The sequence below is a fragment of the Geotrypetes seraphini genome, chromosome 9, assembly GCF_902459505.1.
Source record: "Geotrypetes seraphini chromosome 9, aGeoSer1.1, whole genome shotgun sequence".
NCBI lineage: Eukaryota > Metazoa > Chordata > Amphibia > Gymnophiona > Dermophiidae > Geotrypetes > Geotrypetes seraphini.
In genome coordinates, this window is record NC_047092.1 from 153,900,643 (window position 1) to 153,926,515 (window position 25,873).

General features: G+C 43.0%; 1 protein-coding gene across 4 annotated transcripts in view; it reads right to left on the reverse strand.

The window, feature by feature from the left end:
- PLOD2 (procollagen-lysine,2-oxoglutarate 5-dioxygenase 2) overlaps positions 1–25,873 on the reverse strand; it is a 169,350-nt gene that overhangs the window by 55,545 nt on the left and 87,932 nt on the right. For 2 of the 4 annotated variants that reach the window (XM_033959381.1, XM_033959379.1), the window contains exons 4-8: positions 16,837–17,000; positions 11,785–11,897; positions 6,270–6,333; positions 5,988–6,088; positions 3,992–4,093 (exon numbers count right to left, since the gene is read on the reverse strand). In XM_033959381.1, the coding sequence (XP_033815272.1) occupies positions 3,992–4,093; positions 5,988–6,088; positions 6,270–6,333; positions 11,785–11,897; positions 16,837–17,000 (544 nt within the window). The remainder of the gene's footprint in view (positions 1–3,991; positions 4,094–5,987; positions 6,089–6,269; positions 6,334–11,784; positions 11,898–16,836; positions 17,001–25,873) is intronic. The other 2 variants (XM_033959382.1, XM_033959380.1) reach the window with 1 other exon arrangement.

Here is a 25,873-nt window from a genome sequence, read left to right on the forward strand (position 1 = left end):
GCACCACGCTCAGATTGTTCACAATAAAATACACCAACTCAGATATAGTGGCAAAAATGAGCCGCAGCTTTATTGTCATTAAGAACAAACCTTCATAAAATCAACTAATCCACATTTTCAAAAAACAGTGTAGCTTATTCACAAAATTCTGGAGCTACTCGGTGTCAAACTAGCTCCTCTTCCAAAATTCTCCCCCATTCCACAATTCCCTTACAGCAAGACTCGCGATGCCACAGAGTCCAGCCGTCACCCATGGCGGCATCGCACATGAGCAGTTACAAAATTTAGTCACCAAATTTGTTGCATAGCCACACTGATCCAAAATTGTTTCCCCAACATATAATTTTTTCCGCGACAAAACTGCGACCAACCCCACCCCCCACCCCACCCCCAAAACAAAAACCTTCCAAAGAGAGAACCCACAAAATAGGGAAGGGCGGGACAATTTTCTCACCATCCCTAACCTTCCCTCACTCCCTCCAAACCCCTAATTCTCCCCTGCCCGCCAATTCTCCTCTGAATAATCCTCCAATCCCAGAGCCTCATTCCCTAGCCAATCCTCACTCACTCTCCTGCCTATCCTTACCCTTTTATTTCCATCCCTCCCGTTACCTAACTTGCCTAACAACCCACTACCCATTCTCCTACCTACCTGCTAATATCTAATTAACCCTATCCCCCCCAAACCAATCTTTGCTGGCTCATCCAGCATTATAAACCCACAGATTAATCTGCAAGCCACTTAATAGCACATTTGGTCCCCCACCCTAGAAAGTCTACCCAGATCTTCCCCTTTTAGGAATTCACCCTGCAGAAAGGGAGAGAGGCCTAAAGAGGAAAAGCTTTATGGAAAAATGAGCTTCAAAGCAATTTCAATTTTTTTTTGGGGGAGGATAGCTCCAGTCTAATATCAAGAGGTACGATTGTCAGTAAAGACCTAAACAGGCTGAAGGAGATCCAGCAAAAATACCAACACTGCCAACTAATGTGTGGCAATGATATCCCCACCAGTCTCTCTCAATTCCCCTTCCTTATGCTACAAGATTTTGTTTGCGAAACACAGCCATGTTGGATCTTTTCCTGTGATGCTTCTCTATGTTGAGCTGAATAAACTGCTTGGTTCCAGAATCTGCTGTGTTCAGTGCCTTCATTTGTTTTAGCCTCACTTTGATCAGGTTCCTAATCCACTTCCATATAAGCTCAAGATTTTTGTTTGCCTACAAGTGAATTCACTTTGCAGCTCCTCCTTACCTCTTCTATTATTCTGTCTCCTTCCAACTTTTGTTCATCAGGAAACTACTTTTATTTTCGTTCTTCTCCTCCTACCCCCAATGCCTAACCCAAACTTTGCTGTTCCACCTGGCTGCATCTTATGCCTGGAGGAGCCTTCCTGAATAATTGCATCATGACCTTGTCTAGCAATATCCAAAGGAACACAGTAGATCACAAACCAAAAGCAAACCAAAGTGAATGCTGAAAAAAAATAAAAAAAATTACTGTATAGACCAGGGGTGCCCACACTTTATGGGCTTATGAGCTACTTTTATAATGACTAAGTCAAAATGATCTACCAACAATAAAATTAAAAAAAAAACACAAAGCACACTGAAAGGCAGAGAAAATGTTAATTATTCATATTCCGGGTTTTTTCAAAGAGGTCACGGCAGATGACTCTATGCAATGTCACCTCAGTAACAAAATACAAAAATAGACAAATACACTCCCTCCCTTTTTACTAAACCACAATAGTAGGTTTTAGCACAGGGAGTTACGCTGAATGCTTCATGCTGCTCTCAATGCTCATAGGCTCCCGCTATTGCGGTTTAGTAAAAGGGAGCCATAGTGCAAAATATAGACAGCAGATATAAATTCTCAAAACCGACACATTTTGATCACTAAATTGAAAATAAAATCATTTTTCCTACCTTTGCTGTTTGGTGATTTCATGAGTCTCTGGTTGCACTTTATTCTTCTGACTGTGCATCCAATCTTTCTTCCTTTCTTTCAGCCTCCTGTATGTTTCCTCTCCTCCAGACCTCATTCTCTCCCCCAACTTTTTCTTTCTGTCTCCCTGTTCCCCCTTCTTTCTGTCTCCCTGTCTGCCCCCTTTCTTTCTTTCTCCGTGCCCTCCCCCAAGCCACTCGGTTTGCTGCCAACGCCATCGGGGAACAGCCCCCAAGCCACCGCCGTCCCAAGCTTTCCCTGCAGAAGCATCGCGCTGACCAGCATTCCGCTCCCTGACATCAATTCTGACGTAGGAGAGGAAGTTCCGGGCCAACAAGGCATTTCTCCTCATTCCATCCAGCCTGAGCCCCATCTCTCCTTGATCCAGCATTTCCCTTCTGTGTCTGTCAGAATTACCATTCCATCTATTTTCCAGCATCACCCTTCTTTGTGTCCATCTCACCTATATCCCTATCTCACCACTTTTTCAGAATCTTCATTTGTCTCTGTCCTTGTCTTTACCCCATGTTCACCATTTGCCCTTTCAATGTCTTTACCTCCCCCCCCACACACACTTTTTCAGCATTACTTCTATGTGTCTATTTCACCTCCTCTTCATGTCCCCTCTGTATCTCTATTATTCAGTAGGTCCTGCTTACTCTTTCTCTTCTTTGTGTCACTATCTCCATTTTCAGCTTTCCCCCCTTTTCCTTTGTTAATGCACCCTGTAGCCAGAATCTTTTCACCCTCCCTCCACTCCGGCCCAGCCCAGTATGAAATATTTCCTTTTGTTTCCCTTCCCTCTCTCTTTCTCTCTCTCTTCTGCTCTCTCACCCACGAGTCCTGCATCTGGCCCTCTCCCTTCTACCTGCACCTGGCAAAACCCCCCCTGCTCCGCGGCTCTCTTAAGCAACTCGTCAGCAGCGGTGATCAAGACAAGCCTTCCCTCTACGAGTCCCGCCTTTGTAGAAAAAGGAAGTTGAAACAAGCGGGACTCGCAGAGGGTAGGCCCCGACGTCAGAAGCTTGTGTCGATCGCTGCTGCTGAGTTGCCGAAGAGAGCCGCAGAGCAGGGGGTGTGGCCGGAAGCAGGTAGAAGGGAGAGGGTTGCTGGAAGAGGTAGAAGTTCGGGAGTATGACACCGACCCGGGCCAGGATGATTTCTTTTTCAGGCTGTTGCTGCTGCCGCCGCCGCCACGCCACCCCCCCCCCCCCCCCGAAATGACAAAAACAGCCTAATGCCCGGCGTCGGAGTCTTTGACGTTGGGGAGAGGAAGGCTGATAGGCCCGGTAGATCGGGACGGCAACACGAGTCTATCACAGAGCCCGGGATGGGCTCTGCGATCGACTCACGTTGCCTTCCTGAGCTACCGGTCGATCGCGATCGACGCGTTGGGCACCCCTGGTATAGACAATACTTATGAACATACTACAAACCAAGGCTTGACACACCTATGTTTCATCTCTAAATGTACTGCATCATGAACACAAAAGTCAAAAAGGTGTATTTGGACTAGAATGACCAATTGGGTAAAAACAGCTCCTTTCAATCCAGCACAGAAGTGGACTGATTTGTTACAACACTTCTTTGGCTTCTGTGGATCCTGGTTGCTTCCTTGTTGTGTGACTCCTCTAGCAATATTCGTGCCATCTAAAGACCTACCTGAGTGTACCTTAGATCTTATATCCTAATTCTCCTTGATTACAGACTTGTTGGCTTTAACTATGGGCTCCTTTTACTAAGCTGCGTTAGCGTTTTTACGCGCACACAGCATTTTAGCACATGCTAAGCCCGCGCTACGCGTCTAGAACTAACACCAGCTCAATGTTGGCATTAGCGTCTAGCGCGCGCTATTCCGTGTGTTAATGCCCTAACGCAGCTTAGTAAAAGGAACCCTTTTTTTTTTTTAATAAATACATGTTCTGAAACCTCTTGTCTACGTGTTGACTAGGCTATAAGTTTCTGAAGAAGAAATTCTCTCTTATGTGCATCAGTACAGTGCTGCATAGAGTATTACCGCTACATAAATAGCACCAGTAGTACTTACATCTAATGTTGACAAATCTACGAGATTCAAGTCACAAATTCCACATCCAGTTTCATGTGTCCAAACGTTAGGGATATAGTTGCCAAAATAGTTTAGCTGAATCTAGAAAATAGATGCACACCTTTTATCACCTGAAAACGAAAAGTTTCAAGTTTCAAGTTTATTTATGGCTTGATATACCGACCATCACATGTATCTGGACGGTTTACAATATTAAAAATTGGACAAATCTAATTATAAAACTTTGGTTAAAATAAAATAAAGAGGGGGGTAAAACTAGGACTATGACAAAATTAGACTTATTAGAAACGAAAGGAACTGGGGAATAGGGAAGTTTTTTTTTTTAAAATAAATTCTTTATTGTTTTTTAAACTTTAACAGTGCATTACAAGTAATTTAACATTAGAAGATTACATAAAATGCACCACAATACACAAATAGAATAGCAAAAACAACCATTTCCCCCACCCCCTCTCAATTATGAATACATTAAATCATATTGTTTATATAGCATTATACTCAAATAATTAACTCCTCAAAATATCCTTCCCTCCCCTCCCCCCCCCACCCACCCTTGATGTGTAAGGAAATCTAAGAAAGAAAAATACATTACTATTATTGCATATTAACAAATGCAGTCAACGGGCTCCATATTTTATTAAATGCATTACTAAAACCCAAGCATTCCACGTTCATGCTTTCATATTTGTATGTGTTACACACACTGTGTAATTATGTCTGTTATGACATTTTCAGTTTCTCGTGATTTAATTTTATATGAACTTGTTTGTATTATTTTTCTTTACCATAAGTCTTAGTACATGGTACAGAAATGTGCTGAATAGGGAAGTTTTAATTACAATAGGTAAATAAAAATAAAAAGGAGGATAGAGGGATAGGAAGTAACAGAAGGGAGATGGGAATGTCACTTCTTAAAAGCATTTTCCCCCCTTTAATAGGTTCCTAAGTGCATTATTGGTAGGCATCTTTGAAAAGGAAAGTTTTAAGGTTGTGTCATTTCATTATGCCATTGTCAAAGTTATTCAGTATAAGAATGCAAGGCAAAATCTGTAGTAAGGGGGGGGGGCGAGGGGGGTAGTCCACCCCGGGCACAGACTTCCTCGGGACGCTAGCACCCCTCCTCCTCTCGGCACCCCCCTTCCCATTCCTCCTCCTTCCGAACATGTCCTTGTCCCTTCCCCGTACCTTTTTAATTTTGGCACTTGAGCAGCGATGAACTTGCTGCCCGCATCGGCTTTGGCACTTTCTCTGACATCACTTCCAGAGAGAGCTCTGAAGCTGACACGGGCAGCAAATTTGTCGCTGCTCGCGCCTAAGTTAAAAAGGTACGGTGAAGGGGTGCGGGTGTTTGGTAGGGGGGCAGGCAAGAAGGGCGCTGGTCACCCTCATTTCGCTACTGTCACTAGTTCCCCCTTATATGCTGGATGTTTATGCCGAACCAAAATGTTTTTGATACTGGAATTGTCAGGCTTTCAGGGGCAGATTCTACAAACGGAGTCCCGATTGTAGGCGGCAGTAGGCATCCTACTGCTGTCTAACCAGCCAATTGGGACACACGTTTTCTATATATATAAAAAAACACCAAGGCAGGCGCCCAATCCCAATCCCTATTGCCCCCGAACTCTTGAACCCTTTCCGCAGCAGTGGGGCAGGAGGAATGCCCACTCCCTCCTGCCACCATCCCCCCAGCAGAAGCCCTCCAGATATTCAGCATCAGTATCTAGAAAAGGCCCAGCATTGACTATCTGGGTATAAATTTAAAAGTTGTGGGCAGCATTTGCAGGCAATACTGACTGTGGTATTTAAATACTGGAGGAGGGGGGGATTTAATTTTATATGAACTTGTTTGTATTATTTGTCTTCACCATAGTCTTAGTACATGGTGCAGAAATGTCCGAGTAACACTGATAAAACTGAAATGATTCTGCCTCTACTGTTCAAAAATAGCAACTCCAATCCAAAAGCTCTTACACACCTTAGTTGGTCCATTCCCATGAATAAGGACTGGCATAGTTTCATATGCCAAATTCTTAGCTCTTGCTTTTCCTTCTTCAAATATTAATGAAACTTCATCTGCATGAAAATATGCAAACAAATTCACTAATTATTTATTTCAAATTCTAGCTAGCTTTCAAACTGATAATTAAATTTAGCACATTTTAAATTAATAATTGACAGAAAAGAGCTTTAAAAAGAGCAACTGATCTTCAATTAGTAGAAACAGAAGTATGTGTAATGTATATTAGAAAATTCATACCAACAGCTCCATTTAAATTCTGGAAAATTGTGCATTTGTGATCCAAGGTAATGTTGATATTTTTCTAAAAATAAAAAGGATAGAATAATATTCAGAATATATCTGACTATTCAGCATATTTAATAACATTTTCTACAGTATTATATAAGGAACAATTTTAGTAAGATGCCTTAAGTGCAAATGCATGCTTAATGCAGGATGTGCAAAATCGTTCTGCATTAGTTTTGCCATCTGTGCAAGCTAAGTACATAGTATTTATTATTATATTTGAGGGGGGATGTTGGGGGCAGAAAATGGATGTGGAAGCGTTACCTAAACAGACCGATCTACGCTTACTATGCTTTTTCCCCCTACAATCCCGAAGCAATCTCTCATGCAATTCCCACCCCTCTTACATTCCCTCCCCTTACAACCCTTTTTCTTCTGTAACTTTCCCCTCATGCATTTGTAATTTGCTGAATGTCCAGCCTTCTTCGATGTGAACCGCCTAGAAGTCGTCTGATTATGGCGGTATAGAAAAATAAAGTTATTATTATTATTATTATTCAGCTAGTGTACTGACATCACCTGTGCACTAACTGGTTAGTGCACCCATAACACAGGAGCCTTTAGCGCCTCTTAAATAGAAGGCAGTGAGACCCTGATTCTATAAAAAAAATGCCTACAGTTAGGTGCCTAGATCAGCATATCAAGCAAATCTAGGTGCCTAATTTATTTTTTTGAATTCACTTAATCGGCACTGATAATTGAAAGCACCATTAAAAAAAACAACAAAAAAAAACGATGAAAACTTAATTTGCTAGTAGGCACCTACCACTTGATTTAGGCATCTACACTGAGGCACCTACCGGCAAATAGGCATAATTAGGTGTGGAATTGGGGTAGAGTTTAGGCGTGTATTGAGTTAGGTACTGGTAGACGCCTACCTTAGGCACATTCATTTTGGCCAAGATAACCCTGGCATAAATGACAATGTGCCCAAGGATTTAACAACTACTGGTTCCTAAGAATGCTTAGACACCACTAGGCACAATTTTATAACTGGCACCCAGCGGTGGATTGAAAACCATGCCAAATGACACCTAGGAGTTAGATGTGGCTTACAGAATCGGTGTCAGGTCAAAAGCGCGCCGGGACAAAGGCGCGCGCAAACAACTGAGCGCGCCGAAGAAAATGACTGTTAAAGGGCTCCGACGGGGTGTGTGGGAGGGGAACCCCCCCTTTACTTTATACAGATCGCGCCGTGTTGTGGGGGCATTGTGGGGGGGGGTTGTAACCCCCCACATTTTACTGAAAACTTCACTTTTTCCCTAAAAAACAGGGAAACAGTTAAGTTTCCAGTATAATGAGGGTAGTTACAACCCCCCAAACCCCCCCCAATGCCGCCGCGATCCGTTTTAAGTAAAGTGAGGGGGGTTCCCCAACAAAACCCCCCGTCGGAGCCCCTAAAAACACTTTTTCTCTTCGGCGCGCGCTTCCGTCTTGCGCTCAGTTGCGGCGCATGTCTTTGTCTTCAGCGGTTTTGTCTATGAACCACAGAATCAGGACCTAAGTGCTTCCACGTTAATTTTTTAAAAATTGCCTCATGTTAATGCTAATATTAGTGCACAACCAATGGTTTATCCATTTTCATAAAGATCTTTAGACCTCAGTAGTGCAGCCCAGGAACCACTTTATCGCTGGTGGGTGAAATGAGGTGAGAAGTCATATTATGAATAACTAAAGCTGCTCAGGAAACTTTTCTAACAATTATATATTTTTAATTTTTGTTATAGGGGACGTTTCCTTGAGAAAGCCTGACAGCGAAACAGGTCAGATGGTGTCCCCGCCGACAAAAGTTAAGTGAACTGGTAAGAGGGCTGGAAAACTGCCCATATGCCGAGAGGCTGGATAAACTGGGGCTCTTCTCTCTGGAAAAGAGGAGGCTCAGGGGGGATATGATAGAGACCTTCAAAATACTTAGAGGCATAGAGAGGGTGGACAGGGACAGGTTCTTCAGACTAAAAGGGACGACAGGTACGAGGGGGCACTCAGAGAAACTGAAGGGAGATAGGTTCAAATCAAATGCAAGGAAGTTTTTCTTCACCCAAAGGGTCGTGGACAAATGGAATGCGCTCCCGGAGGAAGTGATCCAGCAGAGTACAGTACAGGGATTCAAACAGGGATTGGACAGATTCCTGAGGGAAAAGGGGATCGTGGGGTACTGAGGGAGGTGCTGGGGTGTTGCATAAGTATAGACAGCTCACCAGGTCGTGCAGGTGCAAGGCCGGAGGGTTAGGACATTGATGGGAAGATAGGACTTCGATGAGAAACCTAGGGGGCAAGGGGGCCCCTTCTGGTGATTAAGGCAGGTCATGACCTGTTGGGCCGCCGCGGGGGCGGACTGCTGGGCGGGATGGACCTCTGGTCTGACCCGGCAGAGGCACTGCTTATGTTCTTATGAAAGTTGATCTCGCTTTATAAGTTTAAAAATTTAAAGTTGTGAAATAAAAGATGACTAAATGTATACTATTAGGAAGACTGTGTTGAAATTGAATATTTGAAGGCCAATGAAGAAGTGAGTGCTTTTATACCCAGCAATAAAGTGATTCCTGGGCTGATCTTCTGCGGTCTAAAGATCTTTATGAAAATTAATAAACTATTGATAAACATCGGACAGTTCTTTGAATTGATCCATTATGTCTTTGTGTCTGAGTACTGAGGCTACTTAGAAATACATAGCCGTTGATCATTAAACATTATTGTAGAAATATGCACCTAATTCCAAACTGGTGCCAATCAGTGCCCAATTATTAACTCTAATTGGCTCCTTAAGTCAATTTAATTGAACACACATGTTAGGATCAATACCCAAATTTGGGTGCTATATATAGAATCTGGGGAAAATTGTGGAAAACCTAAAAAACAGACTGTCATGGGGATACCATAGAACCAGTTTGATAAACACACCTTTAAGCAGCCTGGGAAATGGGATAACCTATAACTAATGTCCTGCTTAATAGATTGCACATCTGTGTTGACAGTATACCGTATTTTCACGCATATAACGCGCGTGTTATACACGATTTTACAAACCGTGCATAACCATGCGCGTTATACGCGTGAGCGCGTTTTACAACTTTTTTTTTACATAGTTCCCCCCCCGACGTCCGATTCACCCCCCCGCAGGACCGCTCGCACCCCCACCCCGAAGGACCGCTCGCACTTGCACTTGCTCCCGCACCCCCACCCCGAAGGACCGCTCGCACTCACACTTGCACCCGCACCCCCACCCCGATAGACCGCTCGCACCCCCACAGCCTCCCCACCCCCCCATCATGAAGAAGCTGCCTACGGTTGTCCTGCTGCTTCCTCTGCCGGCGGTCCCGCCCCTTCTCTGAGCCCTGCATCTGCGCTGCTTCCTCTTCTGGCGGTCCCGCCCTTTCTCTGCCGTCAGAGAAAGGGCGGTACCGCCGGAAGAGGAAGCAGCGCAGACGCAGGGGTCAGAGAAGGGGTGGGACCGCCGGCAGAGGAAGCAGCAGGACAACCGTAGGCAGCTTCTTCATGATGGGGGTGGGTGGGGAGGCTGTGGAGGTGCGAGCGGTCCATCGGGGTGGGGGTGCGGGTGCAAGTGCGAGCGGTCTTTCGGGGTGGGGGTGTGAGCGGTCCTGCGGGGGGGGGGTGAATCGGACATCGGGGGGGAGGCATCAGGCTTTCAGGATGGGGACAGGACTTCAAGGGGGGACAGGACTTCAAGGGGGAGAGGAGAGTCGGGGCGGGTGAAAGGAGACTCGGGGCGGCCAGAGGAGAGTCAGGGCGGGCGAAAGGAGAGTCGGGGCGGCCAGAGGAGAGTCGGGGCGGGCGAAAGGAGAGTCGGGGCGGCATGCGCGGTATACAAAAATTTCTGTACATAAATTTGTGTTTTCCGCGCACTATACCTGTGTGCGCGTTTTACACGGGTGCGCGGTATATGAGTGAAAATACGGTACTTAAAAATACATAAGTTGAAAACAAAAAAATGCTATGATTATATATATATATATATATATATATATATTTATTTTAGTATTTATAGCCTAAGTGGTTTATATTCAGCATTTTTCCCTACCTGTCCTGGTGGGCTCACACTATCTAATGTATCTTGGGCAATGGTGGATTAAATGACTTGCCCAAAGCACAAAGAGCAGTATGGGATTTGAACCCACAACCTCAGGGTGCTAAGACTGTAGCTCTAACCACTGTGCCACGTATGCCTTTCAGTGCTCTATAAATCATAAATAGTAGAAGTAGTATGATCTGTTTTGGACTATTCCTCATTTTGTTCTTTCTGGTACTGATTTTATGATTACTTCCATATAACTCCTTATTCTTTATTCTGTAGAGATTGTTTCCATAGGCAAAGAATAGGGAGAAGTCATTTCAAAGTAATGTCCAAACTTTGCAGCACATTGCAAGCATATTATTTGCCAGTTTGCTTGATTCAACTTTCAAGAAATTTGACGACAGCAAAACAAAAGTCCTGGGTGTAAATCAGGCTACACAAATCAAACTTGTACATTGGAGGTTATGACTTTCCAAAGAACTGTGATTTAGCCATGTAAACTAGAGCAACTGTATTAGATCAAACCCACATTATGCTGCACAGCTGGGAATATTTAAACAAAAGTTGAAAAAAATAAATATTATAATGGAAAATAAGCTCACAATGTCATGCCGCCTTTAAGACACACGGCACATAGCCACAACAGCTGGAAGCATAATTTGGCAGGTCTGCTTCAGAATCTTCAGGAATGAAGCAAGGGTTAAATGTACAAATTACTAAGAAAGATCATCAAATAGAACTGTGATTCTATGAGATCATCAAACCACATTCAAAAAATTGCTGATTATTTCTTAATGGCAAGTCTTTAAATATTCCACCTAAATTTAGGGACTCTCTAAGTCCCTGAAGAACCATAACTCATTGCCTTTCAAAGAATCACCCTTTTTATATACCTTTCATCCTCCAGCTCTTCATTCAGTTAACCAGTACCCTAGAAATTAATACTAAGAGGTCTTCTCCAAGATGCATCTGGTTAATATTGATCCTAGCAAGATGTAACTCGTACATCACCTCAAATTCTAAATATGACCCTTGAAAAATAGTCACGAAGAGTGATTCTATGAAAGGAACTCACTATACAGTATGTATCGCTAATATTTAAGTGCACCCATTTAGGTCAATGAAAACCAGGCCTAAATACCTGCGCCTAAGTTGTGTGCAGATCAGGCGTGTTCTATAATAATGCACCTAACTTTTAGGAATGCCCAATGTCCACCCATGCTCCTCCTATGGCCGTGCCTCCTTCTGAGGTCTGTGCTTAGAATTTGCATACACCACTTCATAGACTGCGCTTAGAAAGTCGTGTGCGTTAATTTCTAATTAGTGCCAATTAGCATCAATTAATAGGTGCCAATTATTGGCACTGGAAAATTAAATATGGGAGAGTATAAACAAAAAACTATTCATGAAATACTACAGATGACTATTTCTTACCCTCTGCAGTTGATCAATATAAATTTTGGTGAAGAAAAGTTGGTCGTCATCATTATCCTGTAGGTTCCATTGTTGTACAATCTGATTAACGTATGGTGCATAACCAATAAATCCTGAAATGCAATGAAGATATATGTCACCTTCTCAATAGTATTGTTTATCTTCCTTCATTTGTAGAAATAATAGATCAGACCTATTTACCATACTTGGCTTCTCTCATGAGCTGTGGAAGCTGGAGGGTTGACATCGTTTAAGGTTAAAGTGGGGATCTCAATATAGTAACAACAAAAAACACTGGAAGAGATAAAGAAACCACTAGAACAACAAAACCTATATCTCCATCTGCCGAGGTTGAGAAATATACAGCACACCAGACGTGGTGGAGAAAAAGACCTCACACTAAATCAAGAAGCTCATCAAAGACAGCATAAGCTGCAAACGAGTGAGCTCTTAGTTCATCATAGGTCTTAAAAAACACTCCACCACCAGCCTGGATCAATCAAACTCTCCAGCCAACAGCAGAAATGACAAAATTAGAAAAGTAGTATAATTCTTCAGTTAGAGTAGATGAAATGAAAAAGCAGTAGCCCGAAGAGGCAGCAGCAGGGGCTAACTCCAGTCCATACAGTCAATCTACAGCACAGCAACAAAGCACATTCTCAACATTTAAACATAGGGTAGAAGTAAAGTGCTTGCTATATGAATCAATCCAATCCCCTAGTTGTGAATCCCTCAAAATACAAAAATGCATTCCGAAGTACAGTGGTACCTTGGATTACGAGCATAATCCGTTCCAGGAGCATGCTCGTAATCCAAAATGCTCGTTTATCAAAGCGAGTTTTCCCATAGGAAATAATGGAAACTCGCTTTGATAGGTTCCCTCCCTCCCCCCCCGAGGCCAGAAGCGCTGCTCCCCCCCTCCACGAGAACCAGCATTGCTCCCCCCGAAGGCCCCCCTCCACGAACCGGCACCCTCCCCCCGCGATCCGGCACCCCCCCCCGCCGCGACCTGAGGTCCCCCAACCCACCCGAACCCTCTTCTTACTTCAGTGTAGCTTCCGCAGCATGTCCTGCCGGTGCCCGAAGATCTGCTTCCTGTGCTGGGCCTTGAGCATGTACGCATGCTCAAGGCCTGAGAGTTCACGTTCTCTCGAAAAAACGGTGGGGGGGGGTGCCCGATGGCGGTGGGGATGTGCCGGATCGCGGGGGGGAAGCTGCCGGTTGGGGGAGGGGCGCTCGTAAATCGAGGCACGCTCGGTTTCCGAGGCGCCGATTTTGCGAATGTTTTGCTCGTCTTGCAAAACACTCGCAAACTGGTGCACTCGTAAACCGAGGTACCACTGTACTTAACTCATGTAGTCGATCAAGTTCATAGCTGAGAAGTCGTCCAAAAGAACTGAAACAAGCAAACTTCAAAAACAGCTGTCCAATTCAGGTAAAAAGCTCACTACGCCTGTGCAGCATGCAGTGAGACTATAAATCCCTATAGGAGTACCCCATTTCGCTTGCACATCTTCAGGGGGTGAAAACAAACTAGCACATCAAAACAAACAAGCACATCTCTACTCCTGCTACTCAACTTCGGCAGATGGGAGATATAGTTTTTGTTGTTCAAGTGATTTCAAAATAATCAGCGCCACTGTTTCATCTTTAAAGCTGGTCTTGGCATGAGCTTAGGTTTAATTGTTTACAGTTGTCTTGCCACAACTCTGAGCATTTAATGCTAATAATGAAAGGCAGCTATGATTAATTGCTTCTCCATTTAACTTTATTATTTCCTGTCAAGTGTGTATTGTTATACAGTAATATACGAAATAATGGTGGAGAGAGACTGAAATATCTATTCAGTTTACCTCATAATGGGTTTAGGGATGTAACTTCTGGGTTGTGACTGCATTTTATGTGGAGGTTACTGGCCTGCCTTCTATTTAGGGTTTTAAATACCACTCTGTACAGACTGCCCTCCTCCCCTTAATTTATAGTTACAACTGTCTCTTCATACAATTTAAGCCCCCCTCCACTTTCTAATTAGGGTTGTCACTGTTGTTCCATGAAGGTTACCCCCTCCCCCGCCTTCTAATTATGGTTGCCACTGCTGCTCTATGTATGTTAAGCGTGACCTTTTCTTTAGCACTGGAAGTGCCACTCCACACAGGTTACTCCAGTGCTTTTTTGGAAGCGCAATACCATTGCTTGAATGACTATTTTGGGTTGAACCACTCTTAAAATGCTTTGTTTATTACAGGATTCTTTCTATTTTACCCACTTTCATTCTGAGTTCAATCCCTCTCAATAGTCTGCACAATGTATACACTGGCTTGAAGGATAGAAGAGCACCACTGCAATGCTAGCCATCTTTCCTCCCTCCTATGCCTTATCATACCACCCTTTGCAGTTTGCTCACTTGACCAGCCTTGACAGAGAGGGATGAAGCCCTGGATGCGTTATGATACAGAGCATTGGAGCACTAAATGCTCCGACACTCATAGGAATTCTATGTGTTTCTCAGCATTTAGTGCTCCGGGCCATGTTAGAAACCTCTACCGTGGCTTAGAAAAAAAAAAAAAAAGGGGGGGGGGGGAGGTTAGTATAATGCGACTACCACATTTGCAAATTTAGTCACTAAGTAATGTTGTCTTGTTAGGATGAAAAATAAAACAGAAGTAGACCTTTACGGAAACCCCCTCCACCCCAAACAGTCATCTTTATTAATAAATGATGCTCCCAGGATTTATAAACTAGTGCTCAGTGTGGTCAAGTTAATCAAATCTGGCTGCATCAGGGGCAAGAACAGCAGGTGGTGTAAAACCACAAACTTCACCAAAACTGGTGGTAAATGATCCTTCTCCTGGATCTGTTTGAAATGGTAATCAGAGATGGAAGGCAGAGGAGGAGGGGAAGGAGACAACTAGAATCAGAACTTCTGATGCCGTGTGTAGTATAGGCAGTCCCCAGGTTAAGAACGCCCAACTTACGTTGGACTCGTACTTACGAACCGAGGTCCTGCCTCTCCCTTCCTGTATCAACACACCCCAGTGGGTGTTTACCTCCTCTGGTTGGCTCCCTCTTCCCAGCCACACTTCTCTTTGCAAAGCCGCACTGGCTCCTGCATGCAGACCGCAGCTGACCCAGAAGCCTTCCCTCTGACATCAGAGGGAAGGCTTCTGGGTCAGCCAAAGGCCACATGGAATCATGGCCATGACTTTGTGAAGAGAAGTGTGGCTGGGAGGAGGGGGCCGGCTATAGGTGATAAACACCCATGGGAGGGAGGCATGAATTTGGGACGCAGAACAGAGGGAGAGAAGGACTATGAGGGTCGCGTTGGAACACGGAAGGGAGGAGGAGGAGGGTCATGTTGGAACAGGAAGGGAGGAAGAGGAGGTACTTTGACACAGGAAGGGAGACGCAGGTCTCGTTGGGACACAGAAGGAAGGGAGCACAAACTTCAAAGGATGAAAGAAAGGAAGAAACGAGGGAGGGAGCATGAACTTGAGACACAGAATGGAGAGAGGGGAGAATTTGGAACATAGGATGGAAGACTGGAGGGAGTGAGAGAAAGAGATGCTGAGGTAGGGAGGAAATAGAAAGGAAGAATTGTTGGGCATGGGTGTCTGAGTGAGAGGGAAAGAGAGATAGTGCACATGAGGGAATGGGGAAAGAGACAGTGTACATAGGGAAATGAAGAAAGGTGAATTGTAGGGCATAAGGAGGGAGAGAGAAATATTGGACATGGTGGTAGGAGAGGCGTGAGGTGCAGATGCATGGGGAAGAGAGAGATGAGAGAGAGAAATGTTGAATGTGGTGGAGAGAGAACAATGGGACGGATGAAGAACAAAAGTAAGTGTAAACCTATCTTTTCTTTCTATTTAAACTACAATACTTTATTGTGAGGACTGTTTCTTTAATTTTTCAAATGTTCTTTAATGTTTAATGTTTTTATAGACTATGTATTGTGCAAGATCCAAATTACATACAAATTCAACTTAAGAACGTTTTAAAAAAATGGAACTTGTTCTTAACCCGGGGACTACCTGTACTGCTTAGCTTTAGTGTAAACTGAATTTACACTGCAAATCTACCATTAAAAAAGCTAGCTTATTCATTACAGTTGCTCAAAAGGGCCATATGCTGTTAAAACAAGTTGGTAGCATGACAAAGTAAGGATACATGTGCCTGTGATTTACATGCCCTTCTACTAAAGTAAATTAAGCACTTACCCACATATTTCTGTACATGGCGCTGATTTTTTTGGGCGCTATATAATCAGGCTCTTAATGCATGCACACAACTGTGTTAAGCGATTTTGCATACTTATAGCAGTCACCACACAGGGAACTGTGCATTAAATACTATTTGTTGGGAAAGTGACATGGGTGGAAAATGAACATGGAAGCATTAACCAATGAGCTGACCTGCCAAAGAGTTTATATTATGCAGACATAAGTAGAAGCACTTCTTAACATAGCAAAATATCTGCAAATGCTGAACAGCTGTTTTAAATTCATAATTACATTCACTGCTAGATCAATAGTAAAGATCTTAAGTTAAATATTATTAGATTGTAAAACATTCTGGCCCAGATTCTAAAAGTGGCACCATAATCATCGGTCCTCTGAAAAAAATGGTGCCAGTCACGTGTCACTCAGATTACGGCACTGGTGTTTTTTCAAAATCACGGCCTGTATGGAAGGTAGTCAACAAAAATGTAGGCCAGATTTTTAATGGCCTACATTTCTGGCGCCTTCCTTCAACAGAGAATCACACTTACCGGAGCCAAATATCAGCCCCACCCATAACCATGTCTCTTTTGATGCTTGGAGCCGCTAGGTGTCTGTGTAGATATGATTCCGGCCTGGTGGTGCCTACTTTTCTTCTTTAATTTGTTTTTAATGGCACAGTCAATTACCACACCATTAACAGCCAATTAAAACAATTAACTCAGGCATCAGTACCTACTGGCGCCTTCCTAACAGCACCGTTTTTAGAATCTGGGCCTCTGGCAAGGGTGAGTTATAAGACCAATTCAAGTAAATACTTTTAAATTAAATGTACCTCCTGAATTCAGGAATCGTTTTCCACTCCGGACAATAGGATACTTGTCAGCCAGTCTTTTATCAGGCCACACTAGTCCTTCTGCTGCAAATGTTACTTTATGGTGAGCTTCTTGAAATTTCTTAAGCAACTCTTCAGGGCCCCCAGCAAAAATAACATCATAGCTGTAGTAATAAGCACCGCATATTATCACACCTAGATCTGATCTTGAACTGACACATTCATCTAAACAAAAATAACTTCAAATGCATACTCTGAGTCCAAGATACTATTGTAATCTGGTTTTTCAAATGAAATGAGTTCCATAATATTTTATTTCTAAATGTGTGTTACAATCGAAGGGTCCAAGAGTACTTCCCCTAAATATGGCTAGAAGCCAGTGTATTTTGAACACTGTGGAAAAGCTATCAATCAGTGTTAGGGATTTAAGTTACATTATTGTCCCCTTAATGTAACTTAAAGGGCCTCCTAACACTGTCTGACTTAAATTACTGCAGTAATATTTAAGTCACTGTGGGCTAAGTAGTAATAAGAGATAAAATACTGCAAGTCATATTAGAACCAAAACATAATAGTAAAATAACCCCACCCACCAAAGTCCAAGTCCCCTCCCCCTCCTAAAGGTAGCTTCGCCCCCTCTAAGGGCTACCTTTAGAACAGTAGTGCCCAGGGGAATCTTTGGATAGGAGTGATGTCTTATTGTTCCTGCTCAGTCTGGCACCAGCGGCAAAATGGCTCTTCTAGTGATAGTCTTGTTCAACTAGTGCTGGGGCTGCTAGAATAACACCACTTGGGCATGATATATAGCAGCGGTCTCAAACTTGCGGCCCTCCAGGTGCCATTTTGCGGACCGCGATCTAGATGCAATGATCAACTGCTCCCTTGCTGCAGTTGATTGTTCCAGTCAAAGCTGCGGCCGGCGGCGGCTCCTCGCGCCATCCACACCAGCATTTCTCTTTCCCCTTCCCTTCCTTGTGGAGCAGCAGCGTATCTGACCGGCTCCCTTGCTCAGTTGATCGTTCCGTTCAAAGCCGCGGGTGGCGGCTCCTCGCAAGATCCGGGCCTGTGTCAGAAGCCTCTGTGATGTTGTCAGAGAGGCTTCCGATGCAGGAGTGGATAGTGCGAGGATCCGCCACCCACGGCTTTAAATGGAACGATCGACTGAGCAAGGGAGCCAGTCAGATACGTTGCTGCTCCACAAGGAAGGGAAGGGGAAAGAGAAATGCTGGTGTGGATGGCGCGAGGAGCTGCCGCCGGCCGCAGCTTTGACTGGAACAATCAACTACAACAAGGGAGCTGTTGATCATTGCATCTAGACCGTGGTCCGCAAAATAGCACCTGGAGGGCCGCAAATTTGAGACCGCTGCTATATATCATGCCCAAGCGGTGTTATTCTAGCAGCCCCAGCACTAGTTGAACAAGATTATCACTAGAAGAGCCATTTTGCCGCTGGTGCCAGACTGAGCAGGAACAATAAGACATCACTCCTATCCAAAGATTCCCCTGGGCACTACTGTTCTAAAGGTAGCCCTTAGAGGGGGCGAAGCTACCTTTAGGAGGGGGAGGAGACTTGGACTTTGATGGGTGGGGTTATTTTACTATGTTTTGGTTCTAATATGGAAAACTGAAGGGAGGTAGGAATCAAGTTCAAAGTGTGTTCAATAATGTGAGTAAAGGAATTAAATAGCTTGACAAGACCCAAATGTCTAATAAAGGAGAAGTCGTCCTGTGCTACTTCACTGTGAAAATCATCCATATGAATATTAAAATCACCATTAAGGAGAAAGGGGTTAGATGAGACAGAATACATGTTATAGGGGTTTGAATACAGAATAGACATAGGGCTCCTTTTACTAAGGTGCGCTAGCGTTTTTAGCGCACGCACAAAATTACCACATGCTACACCATGCTGTACACTTCTAGAATAACGCCAGCTCAATGCTGGCATTAAGGTCTAGCGCGCGCATCAATTTAGCACGCGCTATTCCACGTGTTAAGGCCCTAACGCACCTTAGTATAAGGAGCCTATAATGCAGTATTAACAACTGATAAATTATGAAGAAAATCATAGGGTATGCTCAATGAGTTAAAAAGATAAAACTTCAAATGATACAAGTGGTTTAGATATTCAACAACTGGTTGTAGACTTTCTCTTTAAATATTACTCAGCAGGGAGGAGGGCAGACCTGACAAAAATAGGCTAGGTCAGGCTCAGAAAGCCAAGTTTCTATGAGACGGAGTATACTGAAGTTAGAATCTTGAATGTGATCAAAGACATGGAGTTTAGACATGAAAAAGAGTAGACATTCAGGCAACCAATTCTAAGGGACGAAGGTGAAGGAGAGACAGGTTGGACAGCATACAGAGAATGTATAAAAGTAGCAAAATAGGTATGACAGAATAGACTTAAAAGGGGGGAAAAAAATCTCTTTCCTGAATGCTTACTAGTAGAGTACAACAGTTAGGCAAATGATGGAAAGACAGTACTCAGACACTGGCCAAGTTTATTGTATCCTCAAATTAAAAATTATAGCATTTTCCTATATTTTTGTACTTATACAAAATTATATACCGGTAAACCATCCCTTTCACTTCTCATGGAAGACCAGTCATTAAAGTAAATGTGAACAGCATTTTCAAAAGAACACCTAAGTCAAAACTGAGACATTCTGCTCATAGCATCCAAAAAAAAAAGTCCAACTCAAAGCCATTTTCAAACAGGAAAAATGTTGAGACTTTCTGTTCAAAAATATGTGAGAAAGACATCCAAAATTACCTGCCATTTTCTAGAATGTGATGTCAAAAATATGAATGCCACAATAGGCACAATGTCACAAAATCATCTTGACATCTAAAAAAAAAAAAAAAAAGTCTCACAAGACTTTCCTGCAGAGCAAAAGGGCAGCCTAGGGGGGGTCAATGCAGTGGATTTTAAAAACAATGGGATGCAGGTACAAATCCCACCTTAATTGCTTTATGTGCTATTGTGAGCCCTTCAGGAATGCTTGCACAGATGTCAGGTACAGTAGGTAGTTTTATGTTGCAAGATGACTAACGTATTTGTGGTGAAATCAAAGAGTTAAAGTTAGAATTACACCTGAGTCCAGTCATTTGTTTACTACAATGAACTCTAGGCTATTCCTTACTAGGTTACCATATTTGTGATGACAAAAAAATATGACACATGACCCTACCCACACTCCACTCATCATCTTGGTCCACCTTGCCATCCTCTGTACTGTTTTAATGTTTCTCTTTCTCTCTCTCTCCTAGTCCCTTCCCCTTCCTCCAATCCTCCTCCTCCAAGGGTGCTTTTTGCTATCTCTTTTCTTCCAACTCCCCTTCCCGTGGGTGCTTTTCTTTCTTTCTCTCTCCTTCCATCCCCCACCCTCTCTGCAAGTTCCCCTCTCTCTCCTTCCAGCCTCCTATCCTGCTGTTTCTGTTTCTTCCCTCCCATCCAGCACTACCCTACTCCCCTACTCCATGCTTTTTCTTCAGCACTCTCTCCTTTCCATAATGATTCTCTAGCCCTCCCTCAAACAGGGAACCCACAAGTGGCCCATGAACTGACACAGATTAGGTTGGAAATGTACAAATACCAATTAGAAGAAGTAGATTTCTTACATGCAAAGTTGAAGCAGCACATGTTCAAATTTGGTAATAGATCAGGGTGTTAGTACATTATTTGAAAACTAAAAGAGCACATGAAACTATCACACTATTTTGGGACCCCCCAAAATGGAATGTGATATACAGATAAGGACATTCAAGAAAGCTTTTTGGCATTCTACATGAAATTATATCAGCAGGGTTGAGGTGTCCCTTCTTCTGAGGTTGCCAATTTTCTAAATAAAGAACACCTTCCAAGACTTTCTCAGATGGAGGCTGATAAATTAAATGAACCCATCTCAGCTTTTGAGGTAGAGGGAGTTATCAAAAATTTGAACCCTGGTAAATCCCCAGGATTAGATGGATATACTAGGAAATTTTATAAGGATTTTTTGGGAAGTTCTTTGTGATCTGCTAATGAGAATTACTAATGGGGGTGCAGGAGGGAGGGTCTCTTCCCTCATTGATGGGGAAGAAGGAATCATGGCACTACTGAAACCTGACAAAGACCCCTCCAGTTGTGGAGCCTAAAGACCTATTTCACTTTTGAACACAGATAAAAGCACAGAAATTATAGTTAAGATTTTGGCTTTGCGGCTGGCCAAGGTGTTGCCTGGGCTTATACATGTGGACCAGACGGGATTTATGAATTGAAACACAAGTTGGGAAATAATGTATGGTGGATGCTGCATTTACTGGGAGGGGGGCTAAACACACCAGACACAAGATAGCCCTATTGACCACAGATGCAGAAAAGGCATGTAATTAGGTGAACTGAGGGTTCCTTTGGTTGTTATGCAGATCATGGGATTAGATGTTGTGTTTGGTTCTTGGGCTCCTAGAGTATACCTTAGAATTAATGGCTCACATATGGATTTTTTTCCTTTTGAGAGGAGAACGAGGCTAGGGTGCCCACTTTCGTCTCTACTCTTTGCAATTTATATTGAACCCTTGGCAGCTTACATTAGAATCCATACAGATCTTAGGAGGATATGAGTGGAAGGGATGAAACATAGGATTGCCTTTTTTGCTGATGATTTTCTATTGTATCTCAGAGACCCCCTACTATCTCTGCCTTTAGCAGAAGATGTATTTAGAAACTATTGTAGGTTGGCAGGGTTTAAAATTAATATGGATATGTCTGAGCTGATGGGTATCACATTAACAGAAGGGAAGGAGCAACACTTACAACATAGTTTTAGGTTTTGTTTGGTTGGGGCTGAGGTCCTGTATTGGGGAATTAAGTTTCCAAGAAATCTACATCATTTGTATGCTGTAAATTATATTAGACCTATCCAGTGGATACATTTAGACTTACAGAAGTGGAAGGGGCTATCATTGTCATGGTGGGGTAGAATAGCATTAGCAAAAATTAATGTACTGTCCAGATTATTATTTTTGTTTGAAACCCTTCCTATCCATGTCCCAAGGGGAGTGCTTCAGGGCTTACATATGGAATTCTTTCAGTTAATTGTGGTGGGAAGTCCCTGAGAGTAACTAGAAAGGTCTTACGGGGAGCAAGGGAGCGTGGAGGGGAGGGCAGTCACTAACCTGTTCTGGTATTATCAAACTGCGACTGATATTGAACTGGACAATTGCAGAATCCAAAACAGGGGTTCAGTTAGAACAACATTATGTCAGACCATGCCCCTTAAAACAGTGGTAGTAGGCTTCTCATTCTCTACCAAGTAGATTAAGCGGGATCATTAATCCCTTTGTACAGCTTCTGGTACGGATGTGGGAGCTTTTGCAGAGGAATGGGGTAGGGAGGATCAGTTATCCCTGTTACCTCTGATAAGAGAAGAGCCTAGGTTTGCTGTAGGAAAAGAACAGGGAGCCTTTGAAAGGTGAAAACAGGAGGGGTTAGCCTTAATTTGAGATGTTCTGCAGGGCACTGACATGATTCCATTCTCTGCATTACAAGAATGTTATAATCTGCCAACAGGGGATTTTCTGGCTCATATGCAATTGAGACACTTTTTCCACATGCAGGGGTGGATTGGAAAAGTTGTGGTTGTTCCTAGACCAATCTCTGTGTTATATAAATATTTGAGAGGACAGGAGGTATTGAAATGTCCTTATTTAAAAATGAGGGGAGGTGGATTTGGGGCAGAAATTTGAGGACAGAGAATGGGAAGTTGTGTGTGCAGAGATGCAAAGGGCACTTACCTATATTTTAGTTCAAGAGAATGCATACAAAATACTAATCAGATGGTATCTCACCACTGCTAGATTGAATGCTATGTATACCACTGAATCTAATAAATGCTGGAGATGTAATGCTCATAAGGGAACCTTCATAGAAACATAGAAAATGACGGCAGAAAAGGGCTATAGCCCACCAAGTCTGACCATTCCAATTATCCGCCCCCCAGAGTTCACTCCCCTAGAGATCCCACGTGAATATCCCATTTCCTCTTAAAATCCGTCACGCTGCTGGCCTCAATCACCTGCAGTGGGAGTCCTTTCCAATGATCCACTACTCTCTCGGTGAAGAAGTACTTTCTGGAGTCGCTACGAAATTTCCCTCCCCTGATTTTCAGCGGATGCCCTCTGGTGGTTGAGGGTCCCATGAGACAGAAGAGATCATCTTCCGACTCGATACGTCCCGTGATGTACTTATACGTTTCAATCATGTCTCCCCGTTCTCTTCTTTCCTCAAGTGAGTACAGCCGCAACTTTTTTAGTCTTTTTTCATACGTGAGATCCTTGAGCCCCTTACATATTTGGTGAGACTGTTTCCCCTGCAAGTAATTTTGGAGGAGAGTGGTATAGTAGTTGTCAATGGTTGGGAGAGGGAGTAATTGCCTCTTCTCAGAGCTGTCTGCTGGGAATGTTTAATGAACAAGGCTCTTATTGGAAAAGTAAACTATTACGCCTAGGGCTGGCAGCTGCTAAATGCTTAATAGTGCTGAACTAGAAGAAAGCTGGGTCACCCACAGAATATGCATGGTGAGAGCAACTTCACATGGTGATCCAGATGGAATTTTTCATCAACAAAAGGAGAAGATATTATGCACACTATCAGAGAGACTGGACTTTATTGTTCCTTAAAGTACTTCCCTAAACTTGGTGGGGGGGGGACGGGGACAGCAGGGGTGGGGAGTGGGGTAGGGAAAAACCTATTTGAATGGGTGGAGGGTCTGAAGAATCAACAGAATTTCCCACATATGGTTTGGCAAACATGGGAAGGAGGGAAGGGATGGATAGGGAGGTAAGGGTCATAATATGTGTTGTTATAATTTGTTTTGTTTTTTTCAAGGAAGGATTAACATGCATAAAATATTGTTTATTTTGGTACTGAATTCATGTGTCAAGATGTTTATGCTGACCAATGACCCTACTAGAAAGGATATGATGTAATGTTTATGGAATATTTTTGTAAAATATGTTGCTATATCAATAAACAGTTATTAATACAAAAAAGTCCTCCTCCCCCTACGCCCTACTCCCTCCTCCCACCCAATCAAAACAGGTCACCCTTTGGCCCCACCTGAACTCCCTAGTGTTTCAGTGGGGAGATAGGGAAGGATCCCTTAGCAGCTGCTATGATTTCTAGGGTGATTCATCCTTTTGCACATTAATGGTGATCAATTTACCATGATCAATTTCACCCCAAAACATCTTGATGCACTTATTAAAAGGACCCTTTCCTTCCTTCTATATGAAGCACATATATTTTTCTTATAACTAAACTGATGTAAATGCAAATTAAATTGAACAGAATCCCATGCAGCCACATTAAGAGTTCAAATGCCCACACAACAGCAGGAAGAAGTTCCTAAACCAAAACGTCATCTCGTGGTCCCAAATATAGACAGAAAGGTAATTAATGCACTTACTCCAGTCATGCTGCACATGAAACTTTCATATACTCCCTTACAACTAAAAAAAAACAACAAAAACCACACCATATGCACTACCTTCACCATGCAGTCACTCCCTCTTTCATATGTAATTTCCATCCTTCTACTGTAAAAATAAACAAGGAACAGTTATACAGTAAAGTACTTGCAAGTACCTCCCTATTTTATGGACAACAGGCCACAGATATTTATAATCTTTTAGTAGACAGGTCAGCACCCAATAAGCATGCTCTGTATTGAGTGGCTTATCTAATTGTACGCTGGGTAATGAGGGGATAAAGTGTTCCAGAAAAGATACTATAACCTGACCTTCAACCCCTTCCAGCAATCCAACAATCCACATATTATTTCATCTGTTTTTGCTTGCAAGGTTTTCAAGGTCCTGCTGAAGAGCAGCAATTTTGTCAACCCCTCACGCAAGACCTTGCACAGTTTTGTTTTGTTTGTTTTTTTACTATAGACTGATTTCATACTATTCCAATTTCCCTTGAAAAGCTTTAACTCCTCTGGATAATCTGGACATCTCCATTTTGATTATCATGCTTGTGATATAAATTTTCCACCATCACTACTCACAATGTCGTTATTTCCACCATGAGTAACTCTGACTAGTTGCAGGTACTTTGGCAACCATTTCCTCCTGGGTCCGCGAGTCCTGTATGACCCATTTTAGCCCTGATACAGTGAAAAACAGGGTTTCATTTTTTTGTTCCCTTGCTTGCTGGTCATGTCAGAGAAACAAATTGGCAAAGTAGCAACAGCAAATTTACTACTGAACAGTTTGGAGACCAATATTTTGAAACCAATGTGGAGGAGCTGGGTAGTTACATTACATTACATTACATTAGTGATTTCTATTCCGCTTGTGCCTTGCGGTTCTAAGCGGATTACAAATTAGAAGACTGGACATTTCCAGTAGCGTTGCAGTACATAGAATCAGGAAAGTGACAAGTTACAATTGTTAGTCTGGCCATTTCCAGAAGAAATTGAAAGCAAATTGTAGATAGTGATAGGTTGTTGTGATGAATGGAAATAGTAAAGTCAGGATTCTGAAGTATTGCTATGGTGGTGGTCATGAGAGTATTTTCTAGTGCTGTTGTGAGGTTATGATGATGGGAAGTGTTTTTTGAAGAGATGAGTTTTGATTTCTTTTCGGAATACTTTAATGTCTGTTGAATTGATCAGTAGATTGGAGATGGTGGCATCAATCTTTGCTGCCTTTGTCGCTAAAAGGCTGTCGTATATTTTCTTTCGTCTTGTTCCATTGAGAGGGGGGTAAATGAATAGGCTCTGAGTTCTCTTTAATCTGTGTGAGAGGATATGGTGTAGTCTGTTGTTTAGGTAGCTGGGTGCTGTTCCGTGTGTTATTTTGTATAGTAGACAGTATAATTTGAACTGGGATCTTGCTTTTATTGGTAACCAGTGTGAGTCTAGGTATGCATTGGTGATGTGGTCATATTTGCCAAGGGAGTAGATGAGTCTGAGGGCCGTGTTCTGAATAGACTGTAGTTGTTTTATCATGTAGTTTGGGCATGATAGGTAGAGGCTGTTGCAGTAATCTA